Below are 24,935 nucleotides of genomic sequence, written 5' to 3' on the forward strand. Positions count from 1 at the left end.
TTTTTAAATGGTTTAACTATATTCTGTCTACAAGAGACCCACTTTGGTTCCAAAGACACAATTAGGTTGATGAAAAAGATATTCCATGCAAATAGTAATCTAAAGAAAGTAGAGGTGCTGAATATGCTAATATCAGACAAAATAGACTTTAAATCAAAAAAAGATTGCAAGAGGTAAAGAAGGACATTATATATTAATAAAAGTTTCAATATGGAAAGAAGATACAACAGTTACAAACTTTTACACAACAAATAACAGACCATCAAAATATATAAAGTAAAAACTGACAGAATTGAAAGGAGAAATAGACAGTTCTACAATAATAGTTGGAGACTTCAATACCTCACTCTCAATAATGGACAAAAGAGACAGGAAATAAGTAGCGGAAGACCTGAACAACATAATAAATCAACTATGTCTAACAGACACATACAGAACACTTTATTCAGCAAAAACAGAATACACACTCTTCGTAACTGCAAAAGCGTTTTCCCAAAACACCTTATGTTTGGCCACAAATTAAGTCTTAATAGATTTTAAAACGCAGATATCATACAAAGTATTTTCTCGGACCACAATGGGATGAAGTTAAAAATCAATAATGGAAGAAAACTGGAAAACAGACAAATTTGTGGAAATTAAATACCATCATATTGGGGATTAGGATCCCAACATAGAAATTTTGGGGGAACTACAAACATTCAATATGATAAAAATATGATAAAAACTGTGTATGAAAAACTCACAGCAAACATCACACTAATGGTGAAATATTGAAATCTTCTCTAAGATCAAGAACAATGCAAGATGCTCACTTTTTGCCACTTTTATTTAATATATACTGCAGTACTAGAAATCCTAGCCAATGCAGCTAGGAAAAAAATAAGCATCCAATTTGGAAAGAAAGAAGTAAAATTTTATCTGTAAGAAAATGACATATCTTTTTTTTTTTTTGAGATGGAGTTTTTCTCTTGTCACCCAGGCTGGAGTACAGTGGCATGATCTCAGCTCACTGCAACCTCCGCCTCCTGGGTTCAAGCAATTCTCCTGCCTCAGCCTCCCAAGAAGCTGGGATTACAAGTGCCTGCCACCACCCCTGGCTAATTTTTGTATTTTTAGTAGAGACGGGCTTTCACCATGTTGGCCAGGCTCGTCTCAAACTCCTGACCTCACATGATCCACCCACCTTGGCCTCCCAAAGTGTAGAAACCCCTAAAGATTTCACAAACATACACACACACATTAAAAAAAAAAAAAAAAAAAAACAATCAAAAACCCTGTCATAACTAATAAGTAAATTCAGCAAAGTAGCAGGATACAAAGTCAATACAAAAAAATCAATTGAATTTCTATACACTAACAATAAATAATATCAAAAGGAAATTAAGAAAACAACTCTACTTACAATAGCATCAAAAAATGAAATATTATTTTAGCTTTTTTTTTTTTTTTTTTTGAGACGGAGTTTCACTCTTGTTACCCAGGCTGGAGTGCAATGGCGCAATCTCAGCTCACTGCAACCTTCGCCTCCTGGGTTCAGGCAATTCTCCTGCCTCAGCCTCCTGAGTAGCTGGGATTACAGGCACGTGCCACCATGCCCAGCTAATATTTTTTTTTGTATTTTCAGTAGAGACGGGGTTTCACCATGTTGACCAGGATGGTCTCGATCTCTCAACCTCGTGATCCACCCGCCTCGGCCTCCCAAAGTGCTGGGATTACAGGCTTGAGCCACCGCGCCCGGCCTATTTTAGCATATTTTAAAATGTGTTTTCTTAGTAGTAGCCCTGGGAATTACAATTAACATCTTAACTTTTAAGAGTCTAGTTTAAATTAATACTAACTTAATTTAAAAATATCAAAAACTTTGCTCCTATATGGTTCAATTTCCTCCCTCTCCTTGTGCTGTTATTGTCATATAAATTACACCATTTTTAAAAAATTGTTTGCCTATCAATACAGATTTTATAATTATTGCTTAATGCAGTTACCTTTTAAATTACACAAGAAGGAAAAAGTTACGAACAAAAATATACTTACACTGTCTTTACCTATGTAGTTACCTTTACCGATTGGTGGCAAATGGTAGCTGCCTAAAAATATGTCCATGTCTCGAACCCCAAAATCTATGAAAATATTACCTTATTTGAAAAACAAAAAAAAAGATCTTTGAAGATGTAAGAAAGTTAAGGATCTTGAGATCATCCAGATGGGCCCTAAATCTAACAAGTGTCCTTTAATACACACACAGAGGAGAAAACAGACACAGAGGAAAGGGTGAAGTGAAGACAGGGGCAGAGATTGGATTGATGTCGCTATAAGCCCAGGAATTCTGGAGAAGCCATAAGAAACTGGAAGAGACAAGCAATGGGTTCTCTCCTGGAGCCCTGGAAAAAAATGTGACCCTGCCAGATTTTGAATTTCTAGCCTCCAGAACTGTGAGAGAATAAACTTCTGTTGCTTTAAGCCCCCAGTTTGTAGTAATTTGTTACAACAGCCCTTGGAAACTAACACAGCAGTGCTCTTATTTTTCATGTGGATTTGAGTTATTGCCTACTGTCCTCTCATTTCGGTCTGCATTAGTCCCTTTAGTATTTCTTGTAGGACATATTTTAAAGCAATGTATTATCTCAGGATATGTTTATACAGGAATGTCTTATTTTCTCAATCACTTTTGAAGGATAGTTTTTCTACATATGGAATTCTTGATGCACAATCTTTGTCTCTCAGCCCGTTGAGTATATCATCCCACTGCCTTCTGGCCTCCATGATTTCTGGTGAGAAATCAAGTGTTAATCTTATTTAGAATTCCTTGTGTGTAATTCTCTTTTGCTGCTTTCAAGATTCAACACAGTTTATCATGTGTCTAGGTATGGATTTCTTTATTTTATTAGGAGTTATTTCAGGTCTTGGGTGCACAAATACTTTTTATCAAATTTGAAACACTTTTGGCCATTAGTTCTTCAAATATTCTTTATCTCTTTTTCTCACCTCTTTCTGAGTCTCCCATTATGCATAAGTTTGTATGCCTGATGGTGTCCTACAGGTCTCTAAAAATTCTTCACTTTTCTTCATTCTTTTTTCTTTAAGTTCCTCAGAATAGATCATCTCAATCTATCTTCCAGTTCACTGATTCTTTCATCTGCCTGCTCAAGTGTGCTGCTGAGCTACTCAAGTGAATATTCATTTCAGTTTCTGTATTTTCAACTCCAGAATTCCTATTCAGTTCTCTCTCCTTAAAAAAAAAACTTGATCTCTTTATTGATATTTCTATTTGTCAAAACATCATAGTCATACTTTCTTTTTTTTTTTTTTTTTTTGGATGGAGTCTCACTCCATTGCCAGGCTGGAGTGCAGTGGTGCAATCTCTGCTCACTGTAATCTCCGCCTCCTGGGTTCAAGCAATTCTCCTGCCTGAGCCTCCTGAGTAGCCAGGATTACAGGCACCTATCACCACACCCAACTAATCTTTATATTTTTAATAGAGACAGGGTTTCAACATGTTGGCCAGGATGGTCTCGATCTCCTGACCTTGTGATCCCACCACCTCAGCCTCCCCCCTCAGCCTCCCAAAGTGCTAGATTACAGGTTTGAGTTACTGTCCCCAGCCTCTTTCATTCTTTAGACATTGTTTCCTTTGCTTCTTTGCCCATATTTAAAATAGCTGGTTTTTAAATGTTTTCTTCTTTCTTTTCTTTCTTTCCTTTTTTTTTTTCCTTTTTCTTTTCTTTTTTTTTTTTTTTTGAGACAGGCTCTCACTGTGTTGTCCAGGCTGGAGTGCAGTGGTGCAGTCACAGCTCACTGAAGCCTTGACCTCCCAGGCTCAAATGATCCTCCCACCTCAGCCTCCCAAGTAGCTGGGACCACAGGCACATACCACCACATCCAGCTAATTAAAAAAAAAATTTTTTTTAGAGATGGAATCTGTGTTGCTTAGGCTGTTCTCAAACTTGAACTCCAGGGCTCAAGTGATCCTCCTGCCTTGGCCTTACAAAGTTCTGGGATTACAGGCATGAGCCACCACGCCGAGTCTTAAAATCTTTATCTAGTAAGTCCAATGTCCAGGCTTCCTTGGGACCAGTTTCTACTGGAGTTATTTTTCTTTTCTTCTCTGTGGTCTATGTGTATTTTTGTTTCTTTGCATAGCTCATAACTTTCTGTTGCAACATTGACATTTTAAATAATATAATGTGGCAATTCTGAAAATGAGATTCTTCTTCTTTCTCCAAGTTGTTGTTTAGTGACTTTTTAAAACAAATTCTGTAAAGGTTGTATTCTTTGTCATATATAGCTACTGATGTCTCTGCTCAGTTAGCTTAGTAGTCAGCTACTGACTAGACAGAGATTTATTTAAAATTCTGGAACCAATAAGTCTCTCACTTTTTGCTGAAGGGTTCTGGGTATGTGTTGGGGCATGCCTTCAACATTCAATCAGGTAATTGGCAATTCTGCCTTTATCCTTCACTTCCTGCTTGTTCAGTCTCAAAACTGGCCAGATATGAGAGCTTGGGGCCTACTCAGTTTGCTTATTATTTTTTTAATCTCACCATCTAGAAGCAATATCAAATTTTTCTTCAGCATGCACACAGCCCTACTCATGCAGGTGGGCCTCTAGATGCCTAAGAATATGTCAGAGCTTGTCAAAGGCCCTGTGAATAACTCATTGTCCAGCTTTCCTTTTAAGCTTACTGGTTAGCCTATTGTCTACCCCAACTGTTGCTGACTGCCTCAGGTAGTCACAAAGTCAATCAATTGCTTTTAATTGTTTTTGACAAATGCCCCTGTGAAAAGTGCTTTTCTACACTTCAGTTTCTGATTCAGATCAAATAAAGACAGCCATGCAAATGGAATCTTACAGGGACTCTTCAGACTTGTAAAATAATGACAATTCTCTGTGAAGGAGGCTTTAGTAGTTCACCAACCCCCTTCTGCTCTTCTGTTGACTGCCAGGCTGTTGGTTTTTATGACTGAGGGCTGGTGGTTTCTAAAGCTTTTGCAGAAATGAAGAAGGGGAAATAGGAATAGGGGAAATGAAAATGGCACCTTGATTACTATTTTTACCAGGTTCAGCCATTTTTTTTTTTTTTGATAAATGCTCTCCTTGTGGTAGGCCAGGTCTCACTAATGCATGCCTCCATAACTTCAGTACTGACTGAGTTAAATACTAAAAGCCAGTGCCCTTATACAAGGGCTGGGATGTAACAAAAGCCCATCAAGAATTTTGCCTAGGCCTTTCCTGGGCCTTAAAGCATGACAAAATAACAAAGGAATTCTTAACAGGACCCACTTAGGAACAAGTTATATTGGGGGGGGCTGAAGAAACTCCCAGGCCTCCAGAAACAAGTTTATTGGGGTCTGAAGGAATCCCCAGACTTCCATGATTTAGCAGGAGACAAGATAAGGGTAATCACTCCAGCACCTGGACCCATTTAGTAAATTTACTGAGGCTCCAGAGGAAGGTATTCAGGACTCAGACCTTAGTTACAGATTAAAGTTAATCATTTAAGTCTTAGATGAATGGACACTTACACATAGACATACAGCTTAGAAGGTATATAAGCTCTGGAAAACTTTGTAATTTTGAGTTGATCTGGGGATAATTTCTAGGCCTTCTCCCTATAACCAGTTGCAGAAATGAAAACTCTCTTCCTCCCAGTTCATCTGCATATCATTATTGGGCCATGAGAAATAGCAGCCCGACCCTCAGTTTGGTCCAAGAACACTGCTGATTGCTGCAAGCCTTAGGTTAATTTTACAGTTCTAAAAAAGTTGATTGTGATCATTTTTGCCAATTTGCTCACTGTATTTATAGAGAAGAGAATTTTTGGAGATTCATACTCCCTCATTTTTGCTGATGTCTTCCTAATGTATTATTTTCATAATTTTTTTACTTGAAAAATATTACTCCTTAAAGAGTGCTCAGATAATAGGGTAATGGAGACAGTATCTACATGATATTTGGTACTTAACCTCGTTCCTGGAAAACATATCACACTACTGGTCACCAAATAATCAAAACACTGGGTTTCCTCCTATGGACAGAAAATTGTTAGTTTTCTCTTCTTTATTAGACATTTTTACTTTTATTAAAATGTATGGTTGTCAGAAGCATTCATTTGAAGCAGAGTGACTCCATCTTGAGTGAGGGCTAGGAAAAATGAGGCTGAGACTTGCTGGGCTGCATTTCCAGTAAGTTAGGTATTCCTAGCCTCTAGATGATTATGGTTAAGGGAACAGATTGATAACATTTACTAAACAGACTCAGACTCAGGAATGTCCTAATATCTCGTTATCTTGAGAACAGAAGCATTCTTAATTTTGCTTTAAAGATAATATCGATTCTTGCAAAATATAGTAAGAAAATTAATCATTTATCACAAACTCCTGTAGTAGAGCACATCTCCCCATGATTGTTGTTGTTGTTGTTGTTGTTATTCTATATAAAAAAAAGCATTGGACCTCGGGGGGGGGGGGTGCGTTCCTCCTCCTCCTCTGTCTGTGGAGTAGCTATTCTTTCACCACTTCATTTTCTTAACAAACTTGCTTTCACTTTGCACTGTGGACTTCTTCCAAATTATTTCTTGCACAAGATTCAATAACACTCTCTTCAGGTCTGGATCAGGACCCCTTTCCAGTAACATGGTCATTTATAAATTAAAAGGGATTTATCACGATATATCAACCACTGCAATGTATTTCGATACTTATTCAAAAAATGAAAATAAAAAAATTGTGATAATTAGCAAGAGGTTTTGGAACATTGAATATTTAATGACATTAAGGATTATTGTTATTTTTTGCTGGTGGGAAAGTAGCATATAAATTATGTATTTTTAAGGAGTCCCTGTCTTTTAGAGATGCATGCTGAAATAGTTACAGATGAAACTATATGACATCTAGGATTTGCTTAAAAATAATCTGGGTAAATGGGGGAAAGTGGTGGGAAGAAACAAGACTAGCTGTGAGCTGATAATTGTCGAAACTGGTTGGTATGTACAAAGCGGTTCATTATACTATTTTACTTTTTGTCAACCTAAAAGAATCAAAATGGTCAGAATGTAATTTATAGAGAGTGCAAAGAATGAGGATGGCCCACCCAAAAACACCAACTCCAAAGAAACAGAGTCAGTGTTCTGAAGTAGGAAAGTTAAGGTTTCAGTTATACAAGCAGAGACAGAGGAGTTTTTAGCAGGATTATGACATTTTTCATACAAGGTTGGCACACAGTTACAGCAATTTGATTGGTTACAGGGAATGCTTCTTTTTGGGAAGGGTACATTGAACACTTTTTACAGATAGGTAATAGTCACCTGATCTAAGCAGAGCAGGACAACAAAGAGGAAGTTAATCAATCATAAGGGTCATTAATTAAGAAGGCAGGAAGGTTTTGTCCCTGAGTTGGTTTAATTCTCTCTAGTCATTGTGCTGAACAAGAAAATTAAGAAAGCAAGTTAGTCTATAACCTGAAAAACAAGTTGGAACCACATGTGACTCAGATCACAGTCATATGCCTCTCAATGCTTAAAGTGTTTTTTGGGAGATCCAACAGCCTTTTAAATTATGTTCGTTTTCATATTTTCAATGTTTGAAATATTCCATAGTAAAAGGCTTAGCAGTATTATTTTTAATGTTATGTTTCTTTATGCCTGGGCCTGTGAGGGATTTTTAGTAATTTCTAGTGAGTATGTCTTAAGCAAAGCTTGCAAATGGGTGGCTCTTGCGCTGTATCTATCCCATAGGCAGGTTCTATTTGGCCAGCACCATGTTTTTCGAAAACGTGAATTAGTTACCAACATTTAAAAATAGAGAAATTTCAGATGATCATCCAGATTTTACATTTCTCTTAAAACCATTGGAAACTCTGGCTACACTGGCCCTCGATCCCTCGTGGTGACAACTGGCTAGAGCTGAAAAGTGTCTGTCCCCTTCAGAGAAGAAAGGCACTATTTGCCATGGTTCCCAGCTGCCTAGCTCTCATAGGCACCAAGGCATGCCATTCCTGCTTTATTGTACTTCCATGGCTGGTGGACAACAGGAGATAACAATGAACAATAATCAAAAAAGCATACTTGAGTTTAACCAATGTAAATTATAACTTACATCTGAAGAATAAAAATGATTTAAGAGGTAGCATTTCACCCAGCTACAAGGCATTCAGAAGAGACAGGATAATATCGCATGTAAGACTTGATGCTAATTAGAACATCTGTAGGATGGCAGTGAACCAGCTAGGCTTTAATAGGTACACAACAAATCTAAGCCAACGACAAACAATTTTCTTTCATATGATAAGCTATGGAAATAGAATGCTTTTATAAAATCAGTCAATTTGAATTAATTCCATCATAAATTATATTTGGTTTAAGGTATGTGATCATTCGAAAACTCAAGTGAAAGGATTTTTGAAAGACAGATGAAGTCTCATTGTAATCCTTCATTTCATTTCTAGTTTCTTACTCCTGGGGGAAGAAAAACACCGTATCTTACAACGTACACTTCAACTGTCATTTCTCAGGAATCCTTCTCTGATTCCCTTCAAGTATCACATGCTCTCCCACCTCCTCATCCCATGGGCACTTTGTATGGGATTCTCTTACGGTGTCTGACCTCCTGTCTTATATTAGTCATCTGTGCATTTATCAGTCCCCTTCCTTCTTGTGGAGAACAAAAGTTCCTTAATAGCAGAGAATCTGCAGTCACATTCCCTGGGCCCATATCATAACAACAAGGCAAGCTCTTAAGTATGCCTCACATCACTCTGATGGTCAAAGAAGCCCATTTCCCTCTCTAGTTTTAGATTTCAAAAGTAGTTTATTTATCCCTAAAGCTGAAATGCCACTTATTTGGGAGAATTAAATAAAACAGGCTGCTCACAGAGGGTATTCCAGGGCATGGTTGGTGGGCACCATGTGAGCAGCCTCCCAAATCCCCTTGACCCTGCAGAGCCTTAGGAAAAATCAGAGTCTCTGCAGCCCTTGTTCACTCTCATACAGAAGGCAGCTCAAGTTTTGTATTTTACAGTATGAGTACTTAAAGGAAATCACTTATTTTCAGCATTGATTCCCTGCCAATTTCCAGAAAGAGCCTTCCAGCTGGAGGGCAAAAATAATTGATTTGGACTCTTAATTTCTTTCCCTAAAAATAAGACTCACTTGCCACAATGTATTACTCTATACCCTCTAAGTTATTTTAAAGGGAGGTAGATTGAACTCTCACAAAGCAACATTTGGGTTTGTTTTGAGAATTTGTTTAAGGTTTTTTGCTATCACACAAAATTCCACAGATTTTTTTTTTTTATTCACAGGTCATTTTTTCAGTATGGTCGAAATACTGGTAAGATGATTCTAGTATCTATCAACAATCAGTTTACTACCAAAAAGAAAGGCTAAAAAACCTAAACACTCTTTTTAAAAAAAATTAATAATATGACAGTACTCAGAAAAAGCACATTTAAAATGAATGTTTTTCATTAGTAGCCTAACCACAGATCATTAACAAAATTTGAATGTATAAAGCTTTAATCAGAAGCAAGGGCTGTTTTGAGCTAACCAGCAAGGAACTTGAAATTGTGCTTCCTTGCTTCTTACCAGGGTCTATTTATACTTAGAAAAAAACAAAACAAAACAAAACAGAAAACATTGACTTGACTAATACATATTTATGTGTACAAATGCAGTTAGGAAGAGCTGATAACCTTACAAAATAAAATTGGCAAAAGTTAACAACTGGCCAGGCATGTTGGCTCATACCTGTAATCCCAGCACTTTGGGAGTCTGAGGTGGGTGGATCACAAGGTCAACAGTTCAAGGGCAGCTTGGCCAAAATGGTGAAACCCTATCTCTACTAAACATACAAAACAAAATTAGCTGGGTGTGGTGGTGCGCACCTGTAATCCCAGATTCTTGGGAGGCTGAGGCAAAGAATTGCTTGAACCCAGGACCGAGATCGCACCAGTGCACTCCAGCTTGGGCGACAGAGCGAGACTCTATCTCAAAAAAAAAAAAAAAAAAAAAAAAGGTGAACAACAATCTAAGTAGTTGTTTTCTATAATTTCTAACACATCAAGAAAAAAACTTTTAAACTTTTAAAAGAATTATCCAAACCATTAAAATAAAACTAGGAATAAACTCCATTTCTAACAAATACAATTTTTTTTTTTTTAAGAGACAAGAGTCTTGCTCTGTTGCCCAGGCTGGAGTACAGTGGCACAATGTCTGCTCACTGCAACCTCTACCTCCCGGGTTCAAGCGATCCTCCCGCCTCAGCCTCCTGAGTAGTTGGGACTACAGGCATGTGCCACCACACCTGGCTAATTTTTTGGGATTTTTAGTAGAGATGGAGTTTTGCCGTGTTTGGCCAGGCTGGTCTCAAACTCCTGACCTCAGGTGATCCACCTGCCTTGGCCTCCCAAAGTGCTGGGATTACAGATGTGACCCTCTGTGCCCAGCCCAACTTTTAAAAAGTATTGATAATTATTTCTAGTTATATGAGGAATGCATGTTTATTGTAGAAAATTTGGGAACTATAGAAAAGCTTAGGGAAAGAATAAAATTGCAGGTCCCATAATAGCATGTTAGTATATTTCCATATAAATATATATTTTTTTACATTGATATCATAATATACATAGTTTTGCTATCTGATTTTTTACCTAATATATCATGAGTGTATACATATTTTTGCCATCTGATTTTTTACCTAATATATCATGAGTGGTTTCTAATTATTTTAATGTACAGTATGTTGCACAGTTACATGGCTTCCATTCTTTTCATTCCAAATAACACTGTGATAATTATCTGTTGAGATTCACTCAGGATGGTTGACAAAAGATTAAGAGATAGTTTTGGTCTCAAACCTTTTGGAAGGCCGAAAGGTTTTTATTGACTTATGAGAAGGGCTGAAGGCATTAGAGTATTAAGTCATAGTGAAGATTAGGATAATAAAATATTTCCCAGTTAAGTCTGTCTACCCTACATCCCTTTGTCTCTACTGTAATTTGTTTACTCATATACACTTTGTGCTGGTCATCCCAGGAAGGGGTTGAAAGGGGAATTACCCATTAATGGTGTTTATTCTGGGCCCCGAAACTAAGACCTTTTATCATTCATAAAACCACTCTTTTAACCATGTTAATTATTCTCAAGTATGTTGACTTAGAACCTCTGTTATTAAATCTACACTGAATAAATGTGAGGAAGGGCAGGGATTAGTGGTCCGTTAGCTGCAACCACCCTTTAAAAGCAGCTGATGACCATCCCTAGTCTACTCAAATCACTGTACTGTGTGTGTGAGTGCATTTATCCATCCATCGCTGAGGCAGGGTCTGCAGGACAGACCTCCGCCGGTGGTGATCGACGTCTCAGGTGGTGACCCAACATGATACCCATCATAGCTAGCTCCTGAACAGGGACACCAACATGACCAATGCGACAAACATCCTTTCACATAAATCTGTTTGAACATCTCATTGTTTCTTCAGAATAAATTCTAGAAATGGAAATGCTGGGTTAAAGATATTAACATTTTTTAAGGCTTATGATGGAAAATGTAATTTAGTAGGGTTTCTTTGGAATTTTATGCTTCTAAAAACAGTGACTCTGTTGAAATGATAAGTGATATTCTGGGTGGCTTCCCCATGTAAGAACAGTCCCAACACTCAGCTCCTGAGTATCCAGTTAGCCTACTAAGTCTGGCTGTGAACTGCTCATGATGCCATCACTGCTGCATCAGTAAGCCTAAGTCATGGCTGTCTTGTGTGCTAGCCCTGTTGGCATCCCCTACACCTGCTCCCCTCCCTTGCTAGCCAGCTGAGTCTAGCCCAGGAAGAGGTCAATACCCAGGATGGCTAAATATCCATTTCTACTTGCTTCTCCACTTTCTGCACATATGGTCTCCAACATACTTGTGAAACATCTCAGTCTGAACATGAAATACTGGGTGCCACTAAGGAGTAGCTAAATACATTCAAAAGGAATGAAAAAATAATATCAAGCAACACATCTTCAGTTGCCAGATTCCATTTTCAGAGTCTCTGTTTCATACTTCCATCAAAAACAAGTTAGTGTCATAGCAAAGACATGAATTACTGATAATTGTGAAAGATGATTTTTTTGAGACCCATATTTGACCTTGGGTAATACTATTCAAGCTGCTTGTGTTATATAATTAGTGAGAAAAAATAAAGTGCTCTTGAACTATTAGCAACAGCTGCCCTAGCCACCTAGCTGAGGTCACAGCAACCTCCCTAATAGCATCCTTTCAAGTCTAGCTAATAATTTTTCCCACAAACAGTAATCACTGGGCCACAAAGAAAGAACTTTTCCCTAAGAGACTATAAAATAAACCTATTTTCATTGAACCTTCCATTAAAAGGACAGAACCTGTCAAACCAAATCAAGGTTTTATTCATCTGTTTGGTTTTGAAAGTGGGATGTTTGTTGGCAAAATAAATGTTTTCTAGGCCGGGCGCGGTGGCTCAAGCCTGTAATCCCAGCACTTTGGGAGGCCGAGGCGGGTGGATCACAAGGTCAACAGATCGAGACCATCCTGGTCAACATGGTGAAACCCCGTCTCTACTAAAAATACAAAAAAAAAAAAAAAACTAGCTGGGCATGGTGGCGCGTGCCTGTAATCCCAGCTACTCAGGAGGCTGAGGCAGGAGAATTGCCTGAACCCAGGAGGCGGAGGTTGCGGTGAGCCGAGATCGTGCCATTGCACTCCAGCCTGGGTAACAAGAGCGAAACTCCGTCTCAAAAAAAAAAAAAAAAAAAAATGTTTTCTAATCATCCACCCATTTCAGGTTACTAGTAATGATCCTCCTGTTGATAAGTAATAATGTGTTTTGACAATACTAGGAAAACAGCAGTTGTTCTAGAAAATTTATACATAAATCACAGACATTTTACAGTCAAGAGCAAAACACCGTTGAATCTAAGACCTGAATTGTCATGTTGATTTGGTTAAATAAATGTATGAACTTCCACTTCTGCCATGAAAGATTAAGTAATTTGGACTAACTTTCCTCCTTAGGAAAACTAAAAAAAAAAAAAAAAAAAAAAAAAAAAAACCAAAACAAAAAAAAACCACCTAGACAAAATAATGAGAAAAAATAACATTTTAAAGGCATTAAAAGAGCCAAAAATGAGTGAGGAATTGCTTAGCCAAAATCCAGAAGATGGAAATTCAAAGAAATGAATCTGTCATCAAAGCTTCTATTGCCCAGAAGATTTGCCAGGCAGTGCTTATGACAATATCAATAAGCTAGGGAATCAACATTTAGAATCCTGGTTTACAGGAGAAGAAAGGAGACTTGCTCTTCATGGGATATCCCTTTGCGTCTTTTGATTTTAATATTATGTACAGGTACCACATTAAAAGAAAGGAAGATCCAAGAACCATCAATACTATATATCAAACCAGTTAGGGAATAAGAATCATAAATTATACATTCCTTAATATCACATGGCACATATCTATACTTCACATTTTCAAAATACACAGATTAATGTTATCTTGAGATCTATAAACATAATAATAAAATGCACATACTGTTAAACTTTGTATACTCCATATTTAGGAATCTAAAGATACAGAGTAGAAAGTAACACATATTTTGGTACTATGGAATACAATTCTAAAAATAGTAAAAATTTGCTTTTAGTGATCAGTCAATGCCCCTGGAAGGCAACTAACAGTTAAATCTCTGATGTTCTAAATGTAAAATTCTGGACCAGTATTCCATCCCATCTACCACTATAATGTTTTACATTACAGTTACCAGGATTGCCAAAAATGAATCATGAGTTTAAAAAGTTAGAAATTATAATTTGAATACTATTTTTCATCCTGTAATATAACCACAGGTTGAGTCTAGATATTCCTTATTCATTTAAAGATAGGCTATTTATACATAATCATACAGGCTCACTAGTGAAACTGATAATTAATTCAGTGAAACACTTGAGAGACTACAGATGAAATCCTAAACTTTTTAGCCAATCAAATTCTCCAAGGATGACTGCAATGTGAATTTTCATAAACATTTTCTCATTTTGACACAGAAAATAAGTTCAGGTAGTTTAAGAAAGTGACTTGTAGAGTAAGACAACTGTCACTTCACTTGAAGTGATGATGTGATTATTGGTTCAAAAATTGCTGAATTGCACAGCAGGTTCATTCTGAGGCTACATAGTTTAAAAGAAACAGAAAATTAAAAAAAGAAGTTGCTGTGAATAGCAATAATAAAGAGTATATGGTAGAAAATGAGGCAATTAAAGAGTTAAGGATTCTGAGTCCAGATGAAATAAAGATGCAAAGGCAGTAACTGTAAGAACAAACACATAAAAGGTTAATAAAGAATATAAATGCCATCTGTTTTCATGTTTCCTAACAGTAATATTAAAGACATCTTATTGTTTCTATGTAACCCAGTGTTCCTTCATTATCTTGTGGTAAACACCACCCCTCTCCAATTGTCAAGCCCTCTAGCTTAAGTGGGATTGACTTGCGCTTCAGTTCCAGGGGTATCTATCATTCAGAATGGCCCATCCTGCTGGCCAAGGGATTGGTGCAGATAGGAAGGTCATCCACTTAAGAGATGCTCAGAGAATTCTGCTGGGGAATCTAGAAAAGAAAAATTGGGCAGCTATTTTGCAACTTTGAGAAAGCTGAGATACAGTCAAACAGTCTCCAGAAATCACCTCTTCTATACTATGAATGCCATGGTAGACTGTATACTATTTCAATACTTGTGTTATGTGTGGATACACAGCATAGTACAGGGATTAAGAGCACAAAATATAGAGCCTGGCTCTTGATCCTAATCTCGGCTCTGCTTCTTATTAACTGTGTGACCTTGGGTAAGTCACTTGAGCTCTGACTCAGTTTCCTTAACTGTAAAATGGGAATAACAGAACTCAGTAGGCTTGAAATTTAAATGAATGAATACATAAAAAGCAATCAGAACATTGCTCGGCACAGGATAAGCACTATATAAACGTTAGCTATTATTATCGTTGTTATGAGGATTAAATGAACAAATGAAAAGTCCTTAGAACAGTGCTTGACACATAGTAAACCCTGTATACATATTATCCATTATTAAAACTACCAATTCTGGCCGGGCGCGGTGGCTCAAGCCTGTAATCCCAGCATTTTGGAAGGCCGAGGCGGCTGGATCACGAGGTCAAGAGATCGAGACCATCCTGATCAACATGGTGAAACCCCGTCTCTACTAAAAATACAAAAAATTAGCTGGGCACGGTGGCACGTGCCTGTAGTCCCAGCTACTCAGGAGGCTGAGGCAGGAGAATTGCCTGAACTCAGGAGGCGGAGGTTGCGGTGAGCTAAGATCGCACCATTGCTCTCCAGCCTGGGTAACAAGAGCGAAACTCCATCTCAAAAAAAAAAACAAAAACAAAAACAAAAAAACTACCAATTCTTTCATTCATTCAACAAATATTTATTGAATGCCTCTTCTGTGCCAGGCCAGTGTCTTCATTCTACACAAGCAGTATCCAACAGAAATGCAATGTAAACCATATATGTGAGCCAATTATGTAATTTAAAATTTTCTAGTAGTAAGTAAATAAAATTAACAAATAAAATTACTTTTAGTAAAATATTTTCTTGAATCTCTAAAACATTATCATTTCAACATATCAATATTAAAAACAAGATATTTTACAATATTTCATTCTAAATCTTTGTGATCTCGCATTTTGTACAGTATATTTCTTTTTCTTTTCTTTCTTTCTTTTTTTTTTTTGAGACGGTGTTTCGCTCTTGTTATCCAGGCTGGAGTGCAATGGTGCGATCTCGGCTCACTGCAACCTCCGCCTCCTGGGTTCAGGCAATTCTCCTGCCTCAGCCTCCTCAGTAGCTGGGATTACAGGCACACGCCACCATGCCCAGCTAATTTTTTTTTGGATTTTTTTAGTAGAGACGGGGTTTCACCATGTCGACCAGGATGGTCTCCATCTCTTGACCTCGTGATCTGCCCGCCTCAGCCTCCCAAAGTGCTGGGATTACAGGCTTGAGCCACCGCGCCGGGCCTGTACAGTACATTTCAATTCAGACTAGTCACATTTCAAATATTCAACAGCCACATGTGGCTAGTGGCTAATGCTTAGTTCTAGACATTAAGACATTAAAGAAAGAGGGGAAATGTTATCTTTGTCCTCTACCACATCTTGTTACTGACTACATAATTTTTTTCAATTTTTAAAGCCCTTTCACCTTTGTTATTTGAGAGTAACATGCCTTGCCCTGAAGGATTGATCAGATTTTAGCAGGTGGAGAAAGTTCCCTTCAAGAGGAAACACATGAGCAGAGGCAATAAGGCAGGAAAACAAAGGGTCTATTAGGGAACTACAAATCAGAGAGCAAAAGCTAAGCTGTACCAGGAAAGCCCTTAACGGCAGACCAGGGAGGCTAGATGTTGCTGGTCAGGTGGTGGGAAGAAACTGAAGGTTTGCAAGTGGGAGAGGCAAGATTAGATTAAATTAACAGCTGAAGATAGAGAGTATAGAGAAACTAGAGGTAGCTCATTAAGAAATCACTGCATTAAATCTCAGGCAAAAATGATCTAGATAAAGGAATGTAGAGGAAGAGATAGCCTCACAATGTCCAGTACTCAGGAGATCCCAATGTTAGATTCTTTACTCTAGCAATTGGATAGATTTTAAGGAACTGTCTAAAAAGATCTTTGTCTCTCATTCAACCAAAACAAGTATCTGAGCGCTTACTACTTGCCAAGAACTGTGATAGAACTAGAGTATATAAAAGAGAATAAGGCAGACAGGATTCCTGACCTCTTCTTTTATTTTCTTGAGGACAAGAGACAAAAATCAATTATCAGATAAACAGTTTCACAATGTGAATTACTATGAAAAAAATAATCACGGAGACAAGTGGCCAGGGAAGGGCACCCTGAAGAGTGAAAGGATGAAACGAACGGGATGTGCACAGTCAGAAGAGGGTTCCACGTAGAGGGATAATCATGGCAGAGGCCTTAGATATCAGTAAAACCCAGGGTGTTCACAAAGTGAAAGAACAATGTTGCCAGAGCATAATCTGGGTGGGGAGGTGTGGCCGAAGTACAGTGAGAAGAGCAATCAAGAGGACAAGTCACCTTAGGCCTGTAGGCCATGACAAGGAACTGGATTTTAAGAGCAAGGGGAATATCACTCAATTTTAGTGTTCAGAAGGTTTTAGGCAAGGGAATGAAGTGATCTCCGTTTTAAGATCGATCTTGCTACAGTGTGAAAAACTGCCTAGGGATGGTAAAAGACGGAACCTGGGATTTCGGTTAGAAGGAAACTAGCACAGAGCACGTTGAGAGATGATGGTGGCACGGTCTAGGAAGAAAGGCCCTTGGGAAACTTAACGGCTCCACCCTAACATTTTTGCAGAAATGATCCTTTATGATTGTGGTGCACAAATCCCAGGTGAGGTGAAGGATATTGTCCTGTCCTGTTATGAACTTCTCTGGGGAAAATGCTCTTTCCAAACTCAACATAAAATTAAATCTGTGTCAGTTCTAAGTATTAGAACATACAATCTTAACCAACACTGCTAAATACAAAATAGATTTCCAGCACATAATTCTCATTTCCTGAAAGGTGATTAGGAAACTTTCCAAAGAGATGACATACGGCTTGAGAACTGGGGGGTGGGGGTGGGGGTGGCAGGGAAGCCAAAGGAAGCAGCCGTTAGGACTCCACGCTGCAAGAACAGCCAAGTGCAGGGGACTTGAGATAGGAACGAAATGGCCACGTCCCCCGAACAGAAGCAGCCCAGGGGCTGGCGCAGAGTCAACATCCATGGTTTGTGGTCCACGTTTAGTAAATGCCCAAGGAATGTCTTTTAATTCATCTGTCACCGCAGTGGTCACAAGCAGTCGCCATCAATTTATTTTTCAGTAGCCTCCCAAAAGGCTAAGGAAAACTCAGTTTCCGGTGAACCCAGGTGGACATGCTGATGTGACTTTAAAGAGAATGAATGTATCTATCCAGGAGGAGCCTGGCAGTACGCCCCCAAAGGCATGACAACAAAGTTCCTTACGGTGCAGAGTCACCCCCCTCCTACGAAATCTTACAAGCTCAGCACCCTCAAACGCCGACACGTCTGGAAAATTCGGAAGCGTTTCTTCCTGTCAGTGGGCCACTGAAGGCCCTTCCTACAGGACGGCCTCTCCTACCCCGACCCGGGGGTCTACCAACCAACTAGAAAACAGATTCCCTCCCTAGGCGGCGCGAACCAACTCTCCACAAACAAGTGGGATAGAGAACTGGAAACCGTGAGCTTACAGGGCAGTCCTTAACGTCACATCCGGTTGTCCGCCGGGCCGCCTCCGCCGAACCGGAAGTCGCAGGCGTGACGGCACAAAACGCCCGTCGAGGGCGTCTCTTTCAGCAGCCAATGGGCTCTGCCGACCTCCGTCCACGTCATTGTTTTGTCTAATCGCGGCCTGCGACGCTCGAAGGGCGGGGCGCAGAAGGAGGTACGGACACCGAGAGGGGTCAGGCGCCCAGTCGCTCCGAAGCGGGGAAGTGGGACAAGATGGTTTACATCTCGAACGGTGAGTTGAGGGAGGGCTGTGGCTTCGACCGCTGACCTGGAAGGTCGGACCCTGGGTTCCTTTCCTCGTCGCTCGCTGAATCCTGGGCCCGGTGCGGCTTCCCTGGACTTAGTGCCCCGAGGCCCGGCGGAGCTACTCGAAGTCGCCCCGGCTTGCGGCGCGTCAGCCGATTGTCTCCGAGCCGGCAGTCGGGGGCGGAGGTCCCGCAGGCCTCACGCTGAGTGTTGGGAGCCTAGCGACCCCGCGTTCGTGCAGCAAGCGTTTGATTGTGGATTTGCGAGGGTGGTCTTTCCTCTCGGGCGTCGGTATCCTTAAAACGACGTAAGGACACCGACGTAAGGACAACGACGCCGACGCTGTACACGTAGCGCTTGTGCTCTGGGCACTGTTTCGGTTATTTGCTTATCGTCCCATTCAATCATGTTTTACGGGTGGAAACTCTGAGGCGCAGATAGATTAAATAGCTTGCCCAGGATCACAGAGTTAACAGTTGATGGCTGAGTCGGGATTCGAACCCAGGTAGGCTGACGTCAGCATCCGTGTTATCAACTATGCTGCCTCTTTCTACAACGTGTAAAAAGACCGAGCTGACCTAGGATGGTAATTAGAGGAAAGCTTTGCATAGGCTTTTTCCCCAGGATAGGGTAGCTAGTCATACATGGAACTTTTTGTTCGAATTTCAAGGGACACGGGAAGAAGTACTATTCCCCTAGAAGCAAGTTAATTATTACCGGAATAAAGAATCTGAGAGACTTAATTCTGCGACTCCACAAAGAAGATGACCAAAAAGGAGGGACATGACTGTCTAAGATCAGTGCTAGAGCTGCCTGCCCACCTGTTTGACTCGGGTGAAATTCTTTGGTGCAGTTTTAACAAGGAGTTGTGGATCACTGGAACTAGGTCTTGGTTCTATTTGAGTCATCTGTTTTTCTCCAGAGACGAGTACGGTAGCAGAGAAGCATTCTTGCTAAGCGCACTTTTGTATTTCTTGACTTTTCAAAATCTTCCCTCCTCATCTCCTACTTAAAAATCTTTGAAACAAGTAGATCAATGGACATTACAGAAAAGCATCAAAATTTCATCTTAGTTTTAGGCGCTTTCGGACTTTAGTTTGTTTTAGAGCCTGTTATAGCCTTTGTGATGAAAGCTTACAGCTGGAAGCTTCTGTATGAATTGTTGAATGAGTCCTTGTATTTGTTGTCTTACTGTGTGTTCATTATTTCATTTGGTCCACAAAAGTAGCCGATTAGGGCCTTTATTGCACTTAAGAGTTGAGAAATGGAACTGCATTCCAACACCTTATTTCTCTCTGGAGATATTGGTGGAAGGGAGATTCTGCCTCCAGAAACTAGGAAGAAAGTGGAAAAGCAAGATAGAATCACAGGAAGAAATGACAGTTTCCAATTAGATACACCTTCTTAGGGTTGTATTATCAGCACTTAATGAACAAAAACCTTTTTCTTACTATCAGATGACTTTTTGTTTTGCAGCAATCTTACGTGATGGCTAGCCCTGGAATACTTTTTGTTGGAGAAGGAAAAATGTCACATCAGCCAACAAGCAGAGCTAGTAAGAGGCAGAGAACTAAGCCTGTCATCTACCCTCTAACTTTTGTAGCCCCTTGCTCTCAGTAGCACAGTGAGAGCTTAGATCCAAAATAAAGCTGGTGAAGAAAAGAGGAAAAGTAAAACCCTTGTGGAGCGGGTAGAAGTGAGTGGGGTGAAGCCCTTGGGATAATGGAAAGGAGAGGTAGTTGACAGTTATTCTTCCCCCCAAATATTCTGATGTCTTGATTTGCAAAGCTGAAATTACAGTGTACCAGCTTATATTGTAGCATCTAGTAAAGTGGTTTGAAAAATAGATCCAGTTTGCTTAAGATAAAACTAGAGTCTATTATTAAAAGCAAGAGTATGCTATTATAGAAAATAGTGGTTATTTAATGAAGAACAAGCCAAATTCTCTTTAGTACTTAGAGCATACACACTCTTTAATTTATAAGAATTTTATCAAAATAACTGATTCTAAAGACTTGTAAGAGTATGAATACACGATGTTTTTATACAGGCAATGAAATATTCAACACGTTTAGGAATATGGAAGTGGTGTGAGCATTCCTTTATATTCACCTGCCCCATTTGTTTCTTCAAAGTAATTGAATAAAGAGATATTTTTACACCTATGTTAATAGCAGCATTATTCACAGCAGTCAGAAGGTGGAAGCAACTCAAACGTCCGTCAACAGATACGAGTGGGTAAACAAAATGTAGTACATACATACAAGGAAATATTCAACCTTCAGGAAGGAAATTTTGACACATGCTACAACATGGATGAACTTTGAAGACATGCCAAGTGAAAAGCTGGTCACTAAAGGACAATTTTGCGATTCTTTTTTTGAGAGGGAGTCTCGCTCTGTCGCCCAGGCTGGAGTGCAGTGGCTAGATCTCAGCTCACTGCAACCTGTGCTTGTCGGGTTCAAGCAATTCTCCTGCCTCAGTCTCCCAAGTAGCTGGGATTACAGGCATGCACCACCATGCCCGGCTAATTTTTGTATTTTTAGTAGAGGTGGGATTTCACCATTCTGACCAGGCTGGTCTCGAACTCCTGACCTCGTGATCCGCTTGCCTTGGCCTCCCAAAGTGCTGGGATTATAGGCGTGAGACACTGATTCTTCTTTCATGAGTTCCTAGAGTAGTCAGATTTGTAGGACAGAAAGTAGAATGGTGGTTGCTGGGGCTGGGTGGAGAAGGTAATGGGAGTCAGGGTTTAATGGGTATAGAGCAGGCATCCCCAAACTTTTTACACAGGGGGCCAGTTCACTGTCCCTCAGACCGTTGGAGGGCTGCCACATACTGTGCTCCTCTCACTGACCATCAATGAAAGAGGCGCCCTTTCCTGAAGTGCGGTGGGGGGCCGGGTAAGTGGCCTCAGGGGGCCGCATGCGGCCCACAGGCTGTAGTTTGCTGGCGCCTGGTATAGAGTTTCAGCTGGAGAAGATGAAAAAGTTCTAGAAATGGATGGTGGTGATGGTTGTACATCAATGTAGAATGTACTTAATACCACAGGACTGTACTCTTTAAAATGGTTAACCATTGGTAACCATGGTAAATTTTTGTTACATATTTATAGAAAGAGAGAAAATACTTGAATAGAATGAAGTCACCAACCAAGATTATAAACTGCAGTAGGCTTTTGACATACTAGAGGACTGTCCCTAGACAACATGGAACATTACTTCTCCGAACCTTTCCTTAGAATGATGCTCAGATTTCTTCTGGTGTTGGCCATTTGGAACAGTGGGCAACTTGAAACCCAAGTCAATCATTGTTACCTCACCAATTAAATGCAGTGCCTCTTGGGTTAGGGATTGGTGACACTCAGTAAAGTTTCTTTAATTCTTGTCTGTAGGACAGGTGTTGGACAGCCGGAATCAGTCTCCATGGAGATTATCTTTGATAACAGATTTCTTCTGGGGAATAGCTGAGTTTGTGGTTTTATTGTAAGTATAAAAGTGCTCTTAATTATCCTGATATTTAAGTTGACAGGAGTACGTTGTGTGCATTATGTTAGGTATCTTAAATAAACCCAGCTTTTCTGAAGCAGTTGTTTTTTATTGCAATTAAAAAAATACCTTTACAAAGAGAAACAGACTTCAGTGATAAAGCTGCTACCACCAGACGTCTTATGATTATGAATATATGTTAGTTGGAATGGTAAACTTGACCATGTCTTAACGTTGGTGGTAACCATTTCAACCTATGGCTGGGTCTGTCCATTCTAATGCTAAATGACTGGGCCTCACTTTCTCTCTACTATTCTTGGGTGTGTGTGTGTGTGTGTGTGTGTGTGTGAACAACTTTTATTCCATATTATAAAATAAAGGGTTTTATATCCTGGTTTTTAAAAATATTCCTAAGTAGCAAACTTTTTTATAATGAAGGATTAGAATTGGTAAAGAAGACAAAAATTTAAATGTTTTCATGATTGTAAGCAGTTACCGAATGTGTTTTTTTGGTCTTTTACATGCTGTTTGTTAGAATTGTTCATGAACAATTAAGAAGTCTTACCTATTCCTAAATTTGGACACATATTTGAGTGTCTCATGATCTGAGAACTGTAGGGGCGCAAAGATGTGGGAGATAGACCCTTTTTTTTATTGACTTTACGATCAGTAAATATCCTCACATTGCAAGGGTGGGCATGACTGTGGGAGGTGAAAATCAGAGGAAGTTATGCCAGATAAAGGAAACCATATGAAGGATGGCAGAGAAGTTTTGAGTATCAGGCTGTGGTCTTTAGGCTTAATTTGATCTTAGCTGTGGTTTAGAAAATTTCATTTTATGGCTGTATATAGCATAAATTAGATGGCATAGAATGTAAAATGGAAGAGATGGTTCCACAAAAAAATACAAGGCACAAGAGAGGCCCTGAGTTACCCAATGTAAAACTTAGTCTTTTACAAATTTCACCTACTCCATGTTGTTTATAAAAATACTTTTTAAACTCAGTTGAATCTATGTCATTTTACATATTTTTTAAAAATTCCATTTAAATGGATTCCCAGAAGCCCTGTGCCTCTGCCACACCACCCTTGGTCCCTCCTTCTCCAAGATGTTGGGTAGACTTTTGCAGTGGAAATGAACATGAGACATTGTAAAAACCTGATGGCTGATTTAAAGTGGAGGTCAGGGATGACTCTGGTTTCATGCTCTGTCTAGGGGAGTTATTAGCAAATAAGAAATACAAAGAAGGGTGGATTTGGTGCACAACATACCACATTCAGTTTGTGGACACGTGCTTAAGTTAGATGGTGTGGTCCAGCTGGCTACAAGAAATGTGGGTTGGGAGCTAAGTAGGTTTAGTAATCCTCTCATAGGGATGACAGTTAGAAACCACAGAAATATATTTAGAATGTTGTCAAAAGTGATACCTTTGTTGTTTCTGCCCCTTGTTTCAGTTTCAAAACCCTGCTTCAGCAAGACGTGAAAAAAAGAAGAAGCTATGGAAACTCATCGGATTCCAGATATGATGATGGAAGAGGGTACAGCTTTTTAAATTGATAATAGTTGTTTTTATCTCTTCGTATATCTTGATTAAATTAGATATTTTAGGTAGAGTTAGATTTGTGGAAAGCAAAAGTTTAAATTCTATTTTACAAAATTAATGTTACTGTAAATTAAAAGTCAAGTTGCCTCCGATTTGAGAATAATCAGAGTTAATCTGACAGAGCTAAAATATACATCAAATATCCCATGGAAAAAGTCTAAATTAGAGGATGAAAACTGGTGGCCAGCATTAAAATCTAAAGACTTCATTTTAAAATCTGGATTTCCAGTTGTTAATTAAAAACTTAAAAGTTCAGATACCACTGGGCTAGGCTTACGTTTCCATGAGGCAAAAATCAGCTGGAGCTGGATTTCAGGGGTGCAGTACTGGAGGTGCCATTCAGTTCATCACAGTCCTTTCTTGACTCAGTTCCTTGTGTACGATATGTGTTTGGTCCCTTTAAGTGTTTGAATTTTTGCCTCCTGACCTAAAATGGTAGTTTTTATTTTAAATAATGTTTTAGGGTCATGCGGGTGCTGAAAAAGAATAGGGTCTAGTTGAGTGCTTTTAAAAAGAAGCAATTAAAGTTGTGTCTGTCAAACAGTAGATACTAACTTTTTATTTTGTTAGGCCGCCAGGAAACCCTCCCCGAAGAATGGGTAGAATCAATCATCTGCATGGCCCCAGTCCTCCTCCAATGGCTGGTGGATGAGGAAGGTAACCAGATCTGAAAGGATTTTGTAGGGTTTTGTTTTGAAAATGCTTCTGTAGTAATGTTTTCTTTAAGAAGTTGCCCGACAGTTTATAATTACTCAGATATTATTTGCAAATATATTTGTTATCTTTACCCTTGAAATATCCACTGGCCTTATCAAAATGTGTTTTGAGAAAATTTTAATAACATGTAATATGTTTGGCTTTTCACACAGATCCAAATTAATAACCAGTAACCAATTATTGTAACATTTTCTTTTAGGTAAATGTCTGCTCTAAGAAGCAGACAACTGGACATGTGCATTCATAGCAGAAGGAAACCATCAAGAAGTGGAAGGCTGATCATGCTGAGCAGTAGATGAATGTGTATGTCCAAACAAGGACTGTTCTGTGTCCTCACAGATGAATGAGGTCATGCCAGGAATTCCCTCTGCAGGGAACTGGCCTGACTGACATGCAGTTCCATAAATGTACATGTTTGTCTCATTACCTTTTTGTAAAGTATTAATATAGTTTTAATAAGTAAATTTTTAGGTTGCACAATGGACTCCTCATCTTTATATTAAATTCATGAAAAAAACTGAAAATAAAGCCT

General features: G+C 39.2%; 1 protein-coding gene and 1 long non-coding RNA gene across 5 annotated transcripts in view; one reads left to right on the forward strand and one right to left on the reverse strand.

The window, feature by feature from the left end:
- The window catches only part of LOC141585319 (uncharacterized), a 191,309-nt gene extending 172,830 nt beyond the window's left edge, over nt 1-18,479 (reverse strand). For all 4 annotated transcript variants that reach the window (XR_012518707.1, XR_012518705.1, XR_012518706.1 and 1 more), the window contains exon 1: nt 18,309-18,479. This is a non-coding gene — a long non-coding RNA (uncharacterized LOC141585319). The remainder of the gene's footprint in view (nt 1-18,308) is intronic.
- Nucleotides 18,480-18,497: 18 nt separating this feature from the next.
- SELENOK (selenoprotein K) lies at nt 18,498-24,347 on the forward strand. The gene is made up of 4 exons (XM_039477510.2): nt 18,498-18,580; nt 21,989-22,079; nt 23,538-23,621; nt 24,257-24,347. The coding sequence occupies exons 1-4, from the start codon at nt 18,562-18,564 to the stop codon at nt 24,345-24,347; spliced, it is 285 nt and encodes a 94-aa protein (XP_039333444.1). The 5' UTR covers nt 18,498-18,561.
- Nucleotides 24,348-24,935: the final 588 nt, after the last annotated feature.

Source organism: Saimiri boliviensis, chromosome 8 (genome assembly GCF_048565385.1).
Source record: "Saimiri boliviensis isolate mSaiBol1 chromosome 8, mSaiBol1.pri, whole genome shotgun sequence".
Taxonomy (NCBI): Eukaryota; Metazoa; Chordata; class Mammalia; order Primates; family Cebidae; genus Saimiri; species Saimiri boliviensis.